This window comes from Mixophyes fleayi, chromosome 5 (genome assembly GCF_038048845.1).
Source record: "Mixophyes fleayi isolate aMixFle1 chromosome 5, aMixFle1.hap1, whole genome shotgun sequence".
In the NCBI taxonomy this organism is placed as follows: Eukaryota; Metazoa; Chordata; class Amphibia; order Anura; family Limnodynastidae; genus Mixophyes; species Mixophyes fleayi.
This window is the reverse complement of record NC_134406.1, coordinates 65773839-65790962: the sequence shown is the minus strand read 5'-3', so window position 1 is coordinate 65790962 and position 17124 is coordinate 65773839. Positions and strand designations below refer to the sequence as shown.

Here is a 17124-nt window from a genome sequence, read left to right as displayed (position 1 = left end):
AATTGCTAAAATGAAATAAAAAATTATACAGCGCTGAGAACAGAAACACCTCTAGTCCTACAAGTATGTGTTTACTAAATGTGTTATAAATAAAAAAAATAAATTGTTGGTACCATGATAAAATTAAAATTTAGTTGCATAAGAACAATTGCTGTTTGGTGCACCAAAAACAAGAATACAAACAAAATACTCACACTGGTCAAGTCTAATGCTAAATCAATTAGGAACATAGCGACACTACTTGTATCCTACAACATGCCGGCATGTGAGAGACACACCTTAATTCCTTAGGAAAAAGTAGAAGAAATCCCACATAAATTAGGAGAACTATAAGTACGTGATGATAAACATAGTGTACTGATGAACTAAAACTCAATGTTGAGCCATAACTCCAATAGTGAGTATAATTCCTGACTTATCTTCTAGTGGCAAATGTTAGAACGATTCCTCCACAGATGGGAACAATGGACACTAATGAGTAGAAAATAGGAAATGTTAACATTTCTTATCAAGAAATACTCCCCAGACTCGTCTTCACCATCCAATCTTTCAGGTACTGCCTCAAAACTTACCTGTTCACGCCTGCATACCCTGCCTCATTCTAAGGGAGCCCCCTCTTCACACTCCACCTGCCCATTTCACTACTTTCCCTCCACCCTTATCATCTATGTTTGCTTCCTCATCCTAAACAACTTCCTTGTTTCTCTCCACCTCCCTCTCCCACTTGCTTTCCTCCATCCCTGTCATTCTGCTTGCTTCTCCACCCCTCTTGAGTTGTATCATACACGAGTATGGCTGTTTGTTCTAGTTGTAGTTGTTCTACCCTGTGGTTGAACCAGGGTTTTGTGAATCTTAGTATAGATTACCGTAATTCTTGGATGTTTATTATACAGATAATCAATCTCTGATTTCGTTAAGATTCCTCTAGTCAGAGCATCCTTAAGTAGCAGGCTCAGCTCTGCATTATAAATCGAAGTTGAATCTTCTTTCAGAAGTTCACACAGGTAATCCTTTTTGTCAAGTATTGTTACCTCTCTGCCTTTGTTGGTGTGTTTTATAATGAGATTGCCATCCTTTTCCTATTGTTTTAAGGCAAGATGTTCTTTCTTAGTCGAATTATGCCCCTTATTCTTACTTTTCATATTTTTTCTATTGGCTGGTAATCTCCTCAAGTCTTACTCGATCATTTTTTGAAAAGTTACTATGCAAATCCTTTTACATAACTTGGGTAAAAAGTGGACTTCTTTTTTAGGGTAGTGTGTATAAACTCTGAAGAGGGGGAGGTGTTCTGCTCGTATGTCTTTTCTTTTATGAAATTTTTTTTAACTTAATTTTTGTTATAAGCTAATGTAAGTCGATATAAGTATTAAATTTATTGAGGTTATTACTAGGGGCAAACTTTAGGCCCTTATTTAGTAATCATATTTGGGAATCAGTAATTGGCAGTTTGACCAAATTGTAGATCCCTTCCATTTCAATTGTCTTTCGTTATTTATTTTTTTCTTTTCAATCTTGCTCCTAAGTTTGTGACCTCCTCTACGCTTGTGAACCGAGTCATGGTTTCCGATTTTGGTTCCTGATCGTGTCTGGTGGTGGTAATCGTGATTGTGATGGAATTTTTTGGCATAGTTCTAAAAAATCCTCCTCTTCTTGTATAGCTATACTGGTATTTGGTGAAATAATATATATTGCGAAGTCTTGATTATTAGCGATTCTGTTAAGGATAGTTTGTTTCACTTTATCGAGTTTTTTTAGAACTTCTTTTGCACCCTTCGAGTAATTAGTCCTTGTCAGAAATGCTTGTTTGTCTCTTGCTCTACTCTTTTCCACCTTGGTGCCAAAGTGAATGGAGTTCCATGGTTTATAGATCCTTCTTTTTTTTATTTTGTGTTGGAATTTGTTTAATATGTGGTTATCTGTAGTTTTTATGCAACCTCCTTTCACCTGGTGGTTGGGAGGAGGTATTGAAGAAGTGATATTCCACTTTGATTCACCCTTCCAGTTTCAATTACTCTTCTTGTCCTGTTGAGCAGTCTTTCTTTTGTGGTGTTGCGAACTTAACCTCCTATGCTGCGGGATCATGTTTATAATGTTTTTTTCATTTATGGTAATTTACTTTATAATCCTTAATATTCCTAATATATTTATTTTCTTTAATATGTATCAGATCCTCTTCAGTTTTTTGCAGTTTACTTCTTGTAATCTGTTCAATATTTTTGTAATCCTCATGATGTTCATTAAGCCTAAGTTTTTCTTGTATTAATTCTATTTCAGCATCACATTTAGCGAGAACAGCTTCTCTTTCCTCTATGATTCATTTCATTAACTGGAAAGAGCAGGAGTCCAGAATTGAATTTCATTTATTAAGAAATGTATCATTCTCAGATTGAAACGTGGGTTTCTTTAGGATTCGAAGACCCATTGGTATAATCTTATTTTCAACATACTTTTTTAAAGAAGTGGCCTCCCACCCTTTCCTAACCTCATTGTTCAGTAGTTTCTCATATCTGAGAAACAAACGGCAAAAGTCATCTTAATTAAACTCTGGTTCAATTCTCTTATTCTCTGCTTCTGAAAATATCTCATTTAATCTGGACAACCTGTTCTTTCTTTGAACTAGTATAATTTGTATAGCTTTTTTACATGATGATATAAAGAAATTGATAACAGAGCACAGCTAATACTCACAGGAATATCAGATAAATGGTGAATTATTAAAGCTACAGTAATCAGCGCTGCTCTGAATAATGTATAATGCTGCCAATGTGGGAATGTGAAGAGCAAATTCCAGAAAATATCCCAGTATTTATCATTATTATTATTATCATTTATTTGTTGGACGCCACAAGGTTTCCGCAGCGCCATACACAGTACAAACAGTAGTACAAAACAGGGTGACAAAGTACAGAACAATAAACACAAAGTACCAATGCTTCAGGAACTCCAGGGAGACATATGGAGTAAAGACAGAGCAGAAGAACCAGTATGGAGACAAGAGGGGAGGGGGGGCCCTGCTCATAAGAGCTTACATCCTAAGGGAGGGTGACACAAAAACAGGCTCGAAAGGAAGCCAGTGAAGCAGGGGGAGAACCAGTACAAGTAGAACCAAACTAATGTAAATTACACGGTGCACAAGGAGCAAATAAATACATATATATAAATTCAAACAAGTTTATGTATCAAAAGCTTAAATACTTATATAGTAAGTTATGTTTTATGATAAGTTGTATCCAAAAGTGTTTTTGCTTAAATAATTAATCAATTATCAATCTTGTTTTTTAATAAACATCCAACATATATTTTTGTTCCAAATGCAGTGAAACAGTTATATCATTGCAATGTAATATCAGTGTAATGCTAATCTAGGTGCATTTGATGCCTTCGTTCCAGGAATATAAACACTCTAACTTAAATAGTACCTGTCACCTGTACCATGATTGATACATGTCCCTAACAAATCCAGATTTTAATGGTTTGTACAGAGAATGTAAACATGGCATCATGAGGATTATAGTGTTCCAAAGTCTATCAAGACAGTATTATTATTATTATTATTATCTTTTATTCGTAAGGTGCCAAAAAAGGTCCGTAGCGCCATACATAGCGCTTGGCGAAACAGTACTGGGTGACAATACATGGCAAACAAAACATGGCAAGGTAGTACAAAACAAAGTGCAGTAAGCGCATCCAATGTGTGGATGTTAGTGCATCCACGCTTTACCTTGGCAGCAAAGAACACCTCCCAACTGTCCTGGCATATGCAAGAGATTGTAGGGGAATGTCCCTCAGCCCCAACAGTCAGGACTTTGTTCCCAACTACCACAACTATTTGGAGATATAGTTGACTCTCTTTTGCTCTGCACAGCAATAATGGGTGTTTTTAGGGGAAGGGTAATTTCAGAAGGCTTGGAGCTCCTGAAAAGTAAGGCACACCTCTGATGGATGGGACATGCCCCAATGTGAATGCTACCATGCCCCAGCATGGCGTGACCTTGTTGACTTTTAGACTATATAGTTAGAGGTCATGTTGTCCTTAAAACACAGTTAAATGTTGGGAGGTATAGAAAAATGTTTAAATATTTTTACATTTTTGCAACTATGTTGTACACAACTGCAAGTTAAACACATATATATGAACAGACAACATAAAACTTAAAATTAAAGTTCCTCTTTTACATTCTGGCATCTATCTTCTAGGAATGCATAATTATAGATGAGTGTTAATGGGAGTGTGGACATCCAATATACTGGAAGGAGTATGCTTACTCTGCCCCTGGAAGTCTTTCTGTGACACTGGTAAAATAGGAAGTTGCTAGATTTCAGCCATTAGCTCTGAATCACGATCATATGAGATAAGTATCATAGGATTTTTAGGTCACAGAGCAGTCCACAGTAACAGCTAATTCAGACAATGCCTATTGCAATTTACTGGAAGTATTAAACAAAGAGGTAAGAGAAGATTTTCTAAAGAATGATATCTGCATTAATAACTATAGATGCAGTTAGTGTTTTGCTAAGTCTATGATTTTAAGGTTTTCTCAAAATCGCATGACTCATTAATTGATGAAAAGAATCTGTGCTATTGGCATATTTCTTCTTCAAAGCGCTTGCGATTTACGCAGACGATACTGTAGCAAGGCTGAGTCAATGGTAGTCAAAAAATGCATCACAGACACTTAGCTGTTGAGCATGTTAATGTAAAGCTAACACATAAGGATCACTAAAATCACCATCATGATATATTCACTGATCATGATTTTAATATAGTTATGTGATTTGTATTTTAAAATCGAAAAATAGTTGTTGAGAAATTCATCTTATATGCAGAATAACAGAAATTATACTGTACATTTTGTCTTTATTGAAAAACAGAGACATTTTCAGTGGAAACTATTAATTAGAACATGGAAATTAAGGACAGTTGCCAATGATACAAGTGTTATAAAATAACTCATGATGGACGGCTAACAGGGGAAAGTAGGACGTGCTCGGTTTCTACCTTCCTATAATTTAGCCCTTTGCTCTAATATATTCAGATTTAGTCCATCATATTTCTTTGAAACTATTGCTAATCAGTCACTCCTTCTACTTATAATGAGAACATTGTCAATCACCTGAAGTTTTATTTGATTTAGATTTATTATTTTCATTTATTACGAGTTTTTAATTCATCTCACATCTCTGTTCATTTTTTATAATTTTCCTTACTCAGATACTATTCTGCACTTTTAATTTCCATTTCCAATCGCTTATGTATCCTCTGAGATTATTTTGCAATTTTCACTTCTATCTTTATTCTTATATATTCCTATCCTCATTTTCCTGCCTTTCTTCTCTTACCACTATCTTACCTTTAATGTTCCTTTTATGTTTTCTGTCCCCTGTTTTCAACATTCTTTTTTATTTATATTTTTTATCCTGAATATGTTTGTTTTTCCACTCACATCTGTAGTCCCTGATCACTCTTATTATATACACCACCATTTCCAGTCACATTTCTACTACAGTCATTAATTTTTTCATATCCTTGTTTTTTTTATTGCACCTCTCATTATTACACCTCTTGTATGACATTTATATTTGGCTAATACACATGACTAATTGTACATTATCTCCTCAGCCTCCACACGTCATGCATCCTCTAACTCCTCACTTCCTCCTTACCAACATCCAAACAAACCTCCTGTGCAACACAGCTGTCTACCAACTACATCCAACATCTACCTCCTCAACAACGTCCAAATGGACATCGAAACACCACATCCAGGATTCCACAAAGGTGAACTTCTTGGTTGAGAACAACATGTGTCACGGTCGTCTATTTCAGTTGATCCGAATTGGGACCTTCTGGTCTTGCTAAAGCAGAAGTGTAGCAGAAACTGGAAATGCTGTGGTATGCTCTGTTAACTGCCACAATACAGAGAAGCTCTAGCAGATAGGAAGGAGTCTAGGACCGGCTTCTGCATCGGAATACAGAACTGGAATCCACTGTTGTAATAATCTGGAACCATTCGTGGAGAACTCAACCCCGGCTTCTGTAACCAGGCACACGGAGCTGGAGCCCACTACTTGGTACTCAGAAGATGTAACGCATGGAAACTCAGAACAGAATAAGCTAGTGCAAGAACTCAGAACTGAGACCAGGAGTGGAGAACTGCAAATCTAACTGGCTATAGATGCAAAGGGCTGAGATGGCCCTGGTTAAAATTGTTTTTAAGTTTTTCTGTTTGTCTTAATTTTAATTTAATTTTATACTATTGCGCAATGCCTCTTGATGTGTGGATTACTCTGAATTAGGATTGTCCGGTGTATGGGAATGGTACACTTTTCCATTTTATTGTGGGGTTGCTGGTCTGTACACATTTTGTCCCACTTAAACTGTCACGATGTCTTTCATGAAATTCTGTTCCTGGAATGTAGGAGGTTAAAACTCCCCTGTTAAGTGATTTTTAAAGAAAGGCCACCAGGTATCCATCCATTTTCAGATTAATGAGGGCAGATTATTTATCTTAGATGTCTAGCATATTTTCCAGAACATTATTAATCGCCTCTCTGAGTCTCAGGCCTCGCATATTATAATGGGCGGAAATTTTAATATTGTTGCCTCACGTGTTTTGGACAGGAGAGGGGCATCTGCACAGATAGGAGGCTATCCTAAGCAGGGTATTCAACTCCTTACTCCTCAAAACTGAGTGTGTAGATAGCAAACCCATTGGTTTGTTAGATCACTTGTTAATCTGGTTTAAGTTTAGAAATCAGATTATAAAAGTTTCACATACAATGGTGATTCCCTGCCAAACTTGCCAACTCCCTAAAGTTTCGTAATATACTGATTTCGGCTTGGCACAATATTTCCAACAATAATCTGCAACATCGAGATGATCCCCAGCTATTCTGGCAAACTGCTAAACCAGTGCTTCGGGGTCATTTTATTTCCAATGTCTGACAACATAATAAAGATCAATCTCAACTATATTTGGCAGCACAGACCAAACTAAATTCTGCTTACAAGGCCCTGAAAAATAACCCCTCTTCTACCACTAGACAACTATATAGGGGGGGGGGGGATTCTATTTTGATTATATTGTGTCACAAATGAGTGACTCCCATGCACGTAACTCTAAGTATAAGTTATACAAATTTGAAAATAAATCCATCTGTTTACTTACTAAGTTGCTACAGGGGTATAGCACTCCTAATGTTATCCCCTCCTTAGGTGATGGGAATGAAACGCTCATATTTGATGGGAAGGGGATCGCAGACCTCCTACAGATGTTTTACTCTGATCTCTATCCCCAAGGTTCCCTGCAGCTCTCTAATAAAGAGCAATTTTGGAATAGTGTTTGCTGCAAATCTCAGAGCAACAAGAGGAATTACTCATGTCCCCCTTTATATTAGCAGAAGTATGATAGATCATTAAGCACCGAAGACCCCTGGCCCAGATGGAATGTCCAGTGAATTCTATAACATATTGCAGGATCCTATATGTGAATGCCTACAGGATTTTTTCAGTGATATATTAACAAATAATCTCTTTCCCATTCATTTTAATTCGGCTCTGATAAAACTATTGCCCAAGCCGGGGCGGGACTTGGAGAATCTGGCATTTTATTGACCTATACCATTGCGTAATGTAGACTATAACATTTTCACGAAATAATTGGTGGAACGCCTAAAATTGATATTACCAAATAATATTAATTTTAATCAAACAGAATTCACCTGGGGTCAGCATTCAGTGACAAATGTGTGGAAAGACCGTGTCACATGGGACCACCTGTTGGAAACGCTATGTTGATTAGGGTTCCCCAACAAATTTGTGAACACTCTGCAAACACTTTACACACAGCCACTGATGCATTCTATGTCCAATGGACAACACGTCAGGGTTGTCCCTTGTCACCTCTATTATTGTCCTTGCTTTGGAAGCCTTGGCAATTGCTTTAAAATCAAACAGGGATTAGGCCTTGCTTCTTACTGGTCATATATCCTCTCCTGATATTCGCGGTATACTGTCCCAATTTAAAGTAGTGAAGACAAGCTTAAATACTTAGGTATATATCCCTGCTAATCTACAAATTGTATATAAATTTAACTATACGCTCATAATTGGTGTTAAATCATCTTTATTGGGTAACTGGAAAGATCTAAACCTCTCACTGCTTGTTAGAAACACTGTTATTAAAACTGTATTTTTTCAGAAGCTTATTTACCTGTTGTGGACGCTACTTGTCAGTCTATCCACAGCAGACACTGCTCAATGTACCAAAATGTTTTCTAAATTTCTATGGGGAATTGGCTATTGCAGCAGGATTTTTATGTTACTTTAGAATTGTGGAACACGTTGCACTCTTTTCCCCAGCTACCCTGCTTCATACGCCTTCAGAGCCCTCCCCCCAATGGAGAGTAATATTCTGTTCCATAACGCATTCCACACATGACAAGCGACTAATAAAACAATGAAGCAGATTCCTGTGATCACAATGTATAGCACCATATGGGGTAACCCTGAATTTCAACCTTGGCTGTCAAATAAACACTTTCTGGAATGTAAATGTAAGGGAATCTCCGCTATTAAACATATGTTTGACCCTGGTGGGTCTTTGTATTTTTTCCCACAGCTTTCCCATAAGCATTCTTTAGATAATAAACAATTTTACATGTACTTGCAGATCCGTCATTTTATCATGACTCTGACACACAACAAGTCTAAATGGCTGGGGCCAGATGTTGCCATTTCTGAAGACAAACATTTATTGAAATCTCCTACTTCTAGTGTGTTTCTTACACTACTCTGCATTTACCCCCCCCCCCCCCCCCCTCGCTGGTACAGAACGATGCAGGTTGACGATGATTTCTATTTGATCAACTGTGGATTCACTTATGTTTGAAAATGCAAATAAAAAAGTAAAAAAAAAGTTCATCCTTTTCCCTGAGGAAACTAGAAGGTATAATTCGGATCAATCAAAGCAGGAGCTGGAAAAAAATGCATGGGGTGGCACAATTGCATTGACAAATTAATGACAGTTTCCTGTCCCAACCCTCATCACCAGATGTTTCGTGTTAGGCTGATTGCGATATTTGAAATTTGGAAACATATTAATAAAAGAACATCAGATTACTTGGAAGAAAATTCTTCTGGGTTATAGCCCACTTAATAGGATTGTTGACCATGGAAAAGTTTGGAATCCAGAATGTGGCTGACTTTGAATTCATGTTGTCCATCTACTTACAATGAGTTATGGTAAAACAATAACAACCCGAATTTTTAGTAGAGAAATATAGATGATGTTGGGTATGTGCAAATATGGAGGTAGTTTAAGTCTAAAAGAAAAGGGATTGACTTGTTGTTCTTATTTTATATGGGTCTGAGACAGGATGAGAAACTGCCACATCTGAGGAAAGGGTTAACTTCTTGGGACTCAAGAGGAAGTCCCACCCATTCCTTATAGCTGATTTGATTGGGCCTATTTAGGGGCTCAAATGCAGTTTAGTCTTGGCTGGTGTTTGGGGAGGGTGGAAGTCTCACACCTCTCCATTAAGGAGTTAATGTACCCTGAACTATGTGCATAGCTCTGGTTTTGCTATCCACTTGTATTGCTGTGGATCCTCACAATAAAGCTCCTGATTGAACCAGACTCGAGACTTTGGCTGGTGACTTAATGTTTATCTACTACATGGTCAATAGAGGGTACTTTTAATATGTTGTTGTTAGGATATTGGGACTGTCTGTTTAAATGGTGAGCATGAATCACTAACTCTGTATGTCTTCATTACCTCTTTGACTGTGGTGAGCAGGAGTCATTGCAGACCTGTCTCATTAATTTAGGGTATGTTTCTCTACTGACCTGATTGGACCTTTGGAGATCCTGCTTTATGCATTCTTTGTCAGTGTGTTATGATTAACCGGGTGTTTGCAATGATAGCAAAGTAGTCCAGAATAGGTGTAGGATATACCAGTTTATTAAGGCACAAGCACACTGTTGTAGAAAATAACAGAGCAATTCAATAAACAAACAAACACAATCCAGGAATAGCAGGTAACAATCAGAACTCAGTCCAGGTTTAACAGAATTCGGGTGTTGCTGGATAGAAATAAAAAGTCTTCGAACCTAAACTGGATAACTGGTAATTTGCAGGAATGAGGAAGGAAGGAAAGTTACTATGAAATAGATAGGCAAATGCTGCGGACCAAATGCTGAAGGAATCCAGGTAAACTGTGAGTATGGAATGATGGTAGAAGGTAGCCAACGTTACATAGGGAAAAACAATGGTAAGCTGAATGTCCAGGGCACAGGATAAGACAAACAATGACCAGCAAGTTGCATGATGAGGGTCGGGAATAAATTGTCAGGGAAGCAGGTGCAGTGCAGGTGATCCAACAGAGAAATAAGATTAACTTCTGCAGGTGAGGAGAAAATGTCCAAAGTCAAAACAACAGCACCTCTGGTGACACATAGGTGCTGAAGACCTGCTATAGAATAAGGACAGAGTCCTAACACAGTGATATAAGTTACTCTGGACTCCTGAGCAGCCTGTTCTTTGAGATTCTGCAGTTCCCAGTTTCTGCTTCAACACTGACTCTGTGCCTTGGCTGGAGCAGGCTGGAGAAAAAATATTTCTACATCACTCTGCCTGCTGATGCTGCAGTGAGGGGCTCAGGGCTTGTCTCAGTTGCACTTTGCCTTTTGTTGCTTTCATGTGATCAGGAATATTGGATCGCCTCCATTTACAAGATTGCATCTATGAGTACTATTGTTTACTATTAGAACTGTTGCTATACTGTTTGAAGTACTACAGGCTGCTAGTATCTCTGAAGATATTTAATTACTACAGCTATTGAGACTACCATTGCCAGTGCTCATAAATTATTTGCAAGCTGCTTTTCCTCTGTTTGTAATTATTGGTTACTCTGGATGTTTTCTCCTGTGTATATCTTACCTTGAGTTACCTAGCAGTTATTATCTGTAGACAGTCAGCCTGTTAGGTATGCACAGGAGTAATGAGGCTATGTTGTAGTGTAATAAGTTATGGAGTTTATTGCAGAATCTGAGCAAACAGAAAAAGCATAAACACTGAAGTAATGAAGGAATGAATAATTGCCACATTGAAATGCTGGAGTTAAACAAGTCTTTTGTTACATCACTGAAGTGAACAATATCTCTTTAAATAATACTAGAGCAGATATTCAGTCTGGACAAAGCGAACTATTAAACAGTATCTCTTGAAGTTATATTTAAGCAGATTACACAGTCTTTAGGCAAGGCAAGATAACGCACAGTGTCTCTTGAAGCATGACTGGTGCATATTAACACTGAGTCTAGTAATCACTGCGAAGTTAAGGATAGCTAACGGAGCTCGTACTTGGTGATTCAGAGGTGAGCTATATTTGAATAGCTTGTAGATGCAGACTGGTACACAGAAGCCAGGAAACAACCATAAACAGAGTTGAATGATGCCACCAGATATCAGGAGTCCAATATGAATACGGTCAGAACATCAGAGTACAAATAATGCAGAACCATTGCAAGGTCAGGAACAAACTTGGACAAGATGCTGGAGCCAAGAAGCATGCATGTAAAATGCTATCCAACTCTATCACTGGCAAGGTACGAAGGTAAAAAGGATCTTTAAATAGTGCAGCTCACCAATCTATTCAGGGAAAGCACACCTGCAATGCAGCTTAGAACTAATTGAAAGCAAGGATGCAGAGAACAGTTCTTTAGAGAGATACACATCCACACAGTAGCTCAGAAGGCAAGATGCAGGGTACAACCAACTGACCCCTAACGTGACCTTTATCTCCAGTTTTTAGTTGGGGAGCAGATATATATATACCTGTCATTTTTTTGCATATGGTTTACTGGACTTCAGACCAGATTTTAAAAACTGGTTATGGTGGAATCTGCAAAAGGAACTCCAGAAGAAGGAGAAAAAAGATATGAGGGGTTTGGAACGAGACCATAAATAATAAAGAAGGCAGTCTTGTCAGTGGATGCATGAGCATATTATAGTAACTAAATTCCAAGGGAAAAAGTCTGCAGTGCATCCATGTAGCTAGAAAAGCCATACAGGAAGTGAAAAGGATGGTCCTGTGTCTTCTCCTGCTTTTCTACTCTTAGAAAGGACCTGTAATGTAGTTACCAGAAATGGAATGTCACCAGGTCCATGTGCAAACTGTCATTATTTGTTTAGAAGTTGTTTCATCTATTGAGTAGAACTGACTAAATTCAATAGGACCAAGGTCCCCCACAAGAGTGTGATGTACTTAAAAGCAGTGTCACATCTCACAGGCTAGTCTCACTAGGTGGCTGTTAATAGGCAGGAGACTATTAGATAGAGATCAAGCTTTTGCTGACAGGTCTAGTGTTAAAAAGTTTAACAAAACCAAGGATTAGCATCACAAGCAATCTAGGGGTAAATGTATGAACATGTAGGTTCTTCAACACCCGCGTGTTTAGCGTGTTCGGCGATTAAATTTCAAGCGGCGCTGCATTGTAAAGGGAACATTTACCACCTAGTGTGGTCAAAAAATTAAGCCAGGTGGATACACATAAGTCAGTAGTAAATTGGAGAAGTTTGGACAGTAGCCACAGAACACTTTGCTCAAGCACTAGTTGAAAAGTGGTTTAAATTAGAAGCCCATCTGACATCATGGATATCTGACATCTGAACGTGCAACCCATGGAACGACTGGGTGTGTGTAGGAAGCCCAAATAAGTTTGTGAGATTGCCTTTACACGTTAGTGACAATCTCTACCATATGGTAGGATCTAATAAAGGCTAGGGTGTCAGAATTACTAGGTGGAATAGATGATACCTGCCAGCAGTTGGCGCTACTGAGTACTGAGGCGCGGAGTCTAACACGCCCCTGATTTTCACCAGGAACCCCCGCAAGGAGGTATGGACTTCGCTGCAAGGGACGTGCAGGTCGCGGCCCTCAGTATCAGTCAGCTGGCGAGTTAAAATTGAGGTAGCGGTGATAGCCCACCAGGATACAGGATGGAAGAGTAGTGAGCAAGCCGGGTCAAAACCAGAGGAACGGATATAGCCAGAATCAGGAACCACAGGAGAAGTCAGGAACAAGCCGGGGTCAGAATCCAAATAACAGCAACACAGGAACAATAGCTGGAGTAAGGCTGAAGACCAAATACTCTGGCACTAGACATGTGTCAGAGACTGCCTTATATACCCTAAGGTGCCTCCTGATAGGGTTAGGGAGATTTTGGCGGTAAGACATGCTGGCTGCAGACAGGTGAGCAGAGAAAGCATCCTGCTGCTAGGCAACAGGACGTGGTTGCTTGGAAGGTGCAGGCGTCCGTCTCCTGCACCAAGTGTCAGTGCGGAGACGGCGCCTGACATAAGGTATTTATAGTTACAAAAGAAATTACAACAGGAGATTCACAGATTTCATCAAATTGTGTGACTTGCAGCAATATTTTGCACCTGTGCAAAAGTATTGCTTTTTGCAGCACTCTAATGCATCTCAGGATGGCTTTATCGTATCTGTGTCTAAAGGGTCCACTAAAGCCGGAATGGCTTTGCATGACCCACCGCTGAGCCAAATCCTGGAGGTCAACAGATTGCATAATACTGGTCTACTTCAGTACTTCTAAATAGATTTTTTACTACAATTGCTGTACTCATCACTGGTCTTAGGTTCACTAGTAATGATCGCCAATGCCTGCTCACTTTAGTGTAAGACTAAGAGCCTTAATAACAAAGGAACATGAGTTGAGTAATGATTTGGGAAACTCAACACATAGAAACAGAGAAACCAGGGTGGTACGCCTAGTTCACATAATGGGTAATCCCCACATCGGTGCAGATCTATTTGAGAGAACCCACCAAGTTCAGAGGATATCTCAACCCTGCGAGCACTGCAAAACTAGTTATCCAGTTATTGAAAACTGATAACAATTTAAATTTAAACAACGCTGCTTCAGTTTCACACATAGATGCCGATTGTACAGAGCCACATCTACGGCCAGCCAGCTCCTGTGCTATAAACTAAGCCAGCACTGTTTAAACTTCCCCTTCTTCCGGTTGTCTATGCTGTAACACAAAGTGTGGCAGAGCTGGCAGCCATGATTTCTTCTTAACTGTAGGAAATGCTAGCGTGAAACATACTTGCAAACATTTTACAATAATTTGCAGGGACTTCTTGGTAATAAGAATCTGCATCTAAGTCCATCAAGGGTGATACTGTTTAGGCAGGCATCAGTTGGTGTACTGCAATCCCCATCTTTATATTTTTACTGACTTTTTTTTATGATTTTGCATTTAAGATATTCCTATTCAATATATTTTAACTTATAAAGCATGGAATAAAAATAGATAATTTCAATCACATTCAATAGACAAGAAAGTAGCAAACATACTCTTCACTTTGTCAATTCAGAAAATTTTTTTTAGTGATGAAACTTTAAAACATGGGACAGCTATTGGAAATTATGGACAGCTGGCAACTATTCAGGGCTGCATCCTCGACTCTGAAGCTGTCTCCCCAACCCAGCTGCTTCTAACCTTGGCAGGCAGGAAGTAGGGGTGGAATCCTCAGCTCCTCAGATTGGGAGTGTGGCACTTGGCTTGGCCCCACTAATAGCATAACACTGACATGAAGAAGTAGCAGCCAGCAGCTTCCGTGTAAGACAATGCTGGCAGCTTCTTGTTCCTGTCAGCGGACCAGCGCACCATGTGGGGTCTTAAAATAACTGGATGACATTATGTCTACTACTGGCACCCTAGGCAACTGCCTAAGTTTGCCTAATTGTAACACCAGCACTGCAACTGTTCATGGAACTCTGTGTTCTACTAGCAAGGGAAAAGAGAGTTTTGAGTAAAACATTATGCCCCCAGATTATCGCCGCGCTAAACCTATTACAGTTATTATGGTAAATTTAACCTGGATTTCTGCTCACAGCTCAAGTAGCTGAGTAATAACGGTATTTAAGCACACTATTACCATAATAGTGGCATTAGTGCGCAGGCAGCGTTACTTTTTACAGTAACGCGGCCAATTGAATTTCCCCCTATGAGGCCTATTTATTAAGCCTTAAACTATTCGGAAACAATCTTCTCTGCATGGTTTTGGCATTTTTAAAAATCGGGCTATTTAACAAAATCTAATGTAGATTTTATCATAAATATCTCCTGCATTAGGCTAAATATTTTGCATTAATCTGCATGTGACAATTATGTATTATTGTTGTCTTCCCTTAATATTCCGGTATGACAATGTTTATTGTATGTAACCTTGTAATGCAATCTCAACGTGTGCATTGCTAAATGACATTACTCTGAACCTATGCAAGTGTCAATAATCTTTTGAAATTAGCCAGACCCAGTAATATATAAGCATCTCTGAGCAGTTATTTTTGTATGCAAAGGATGCGGACCTGACCAGCCAAGCAGAACGAGCAGAAGTGAGAACTCAGGCCCTATGAGCATTTCAGATCTCAGGACATCCATAACTCACTTCGGAAAGCTCGGTTTTATTTTGCTAATCAATATATACTTAATTGAAAATGCAATACCTAAGGTGGGGGTAAAGAGCCTGTAAGAAAGGTTTAAAATATTCTGCTTTAGACATTACATTGTGCATTTTCATGAGGGGGTCTATCAAGACTGAAATGTCCTAACTTTCTCAATTGTGTTCCCTTACACACGCCAAGTCTTAACTAGTAAGTAGTGACTCTGGTTTTATTTCCTATTTTATTTTCTGAAACTTATTTGTACAACTTATTGTATGTCTTGTTATTATCTTTGTAATTAAGCCTTGGAAATATTTTTCAGATTAAAATTTAAAAATTTAATCTAGTGTATTTTCCGTGATTCTTTGGTGAACGTAAGGACACCATTGTAAATCCTTTGTGGTGGCTGAAAAGGTGTATTCATTGCTAAGTGACTAAGGTGACGCCAGTCACGGCCAACTGTTCAGATTGCTGTATCTGAGACAGGCTGGGCGTTCATGACACCGCAGTCCCCATAATTCTCAATGGGGACTGTGATCTGAGTCAATTTATCAAGTCCCGAAGAGCCTAGCTTTTTGGAGCTTGATCCCGATGGCTAACACCATCCGAAGATGCCAATATGGGGAGAGCAGCGCAGGATAGGGATCTTCAAAACCCTCTCTGGCAGTCTTCATGCCTTCACCTTCGTTAAGTTCTGAAGGTTGCGAATATGCATTAATGACTCCAGGTCAGTTCCTATATTTGATGCTACAGTAAAGTCATCTCTGTGACAGCGATGTCTCAGGATGATTTTTTAATAAATTACTGTGTAATATCCCTTATCGTTAAAGGATGACAATTAACATGGGAAATGTGGCATTCATAAATAGGCCCCTATATTTTAGCAGACAAATACTTATAATTCAGCAAAGGTTATTGCAAGCTAAAACAAATTGGGAAATAAGCTCATGCATTTTATCTCATTGAAATGAGTCCGGTTTGCAGGTCAGACGTCGAGTTAGCATCTATGTTTTTATACTTCTGCAATAATTTCATGTATAATATACTGTACAATGTATTTTGATGAATATGAAACGGATACACAAATATAAGTAAACTCCTTAATGACCACATAAACAGCAGCATTCCGAGGTTACGTCATTCTTCTGGTTGCTAGGCGACAAGCAGCTGTAAACAGTCGCGGTTGCCGGGCGCTTGGAGAGCAGTGAAGTTGAAGACAGTCAAAGCGGTGGTTCTATCTGGACTTATAATGGGAGCCGTGAGAGACGAGGACCCGGCTCCCGTCTACAAGGGGAGGTTCATAGACCGCTCCCCCAATGTCCGTTCAGTGAGTATCCGAAAACTTGTCTGCTGCTTTGTCAGCCCCCTAATCTTACTGAACGGGGGTATGGCAGAGGGGTAATTTCAGCTATGTTCTAGATGTGTTTGTGGTCATCATGAAACGTAAATGCTACTAATTTGGCTTCACTCTATAAATATTCATAGTTCGTTTTTCTGTCATTATAATGATGTACAAGTCCGATGTTTACAGTACATAAAATATCATGCTAGGTAACCAAGAGTTATTCTGTCATATTTCTGCTTGTTCTCTGTAAGGTATCTACTTTACACCAGTCTAGAACAGTTTTTCTGATTATTTTTAGCTTAGTGC

General features: G+C 38.8%; 1 protein-coding gene across 1 annotated transcript in view; it reads left to right on the top strand.

Annotated features, from left to right (window-relative positions):
• The first annotated feature begins 16690 nt into the window (after window positions 1-16690).
• Window positions 16691-17124, top strand: part of EFHB (EF-hand domain family member B) — a 46947-nt gene continuing 46513 nt past the window's right edge. Inside the window, exon 1 of the mRNA XM_075211265.1 lies at window positions 16691-16800. Within this exon, the coding sequence (XP_075067366.1) occupies window positions 16723-16800 (78 nt within the window). The 5' untranslated portion in view covers window positions 16691-16722. The remainder of the gene's footprint in view (window positions 16801-17124) is intronic.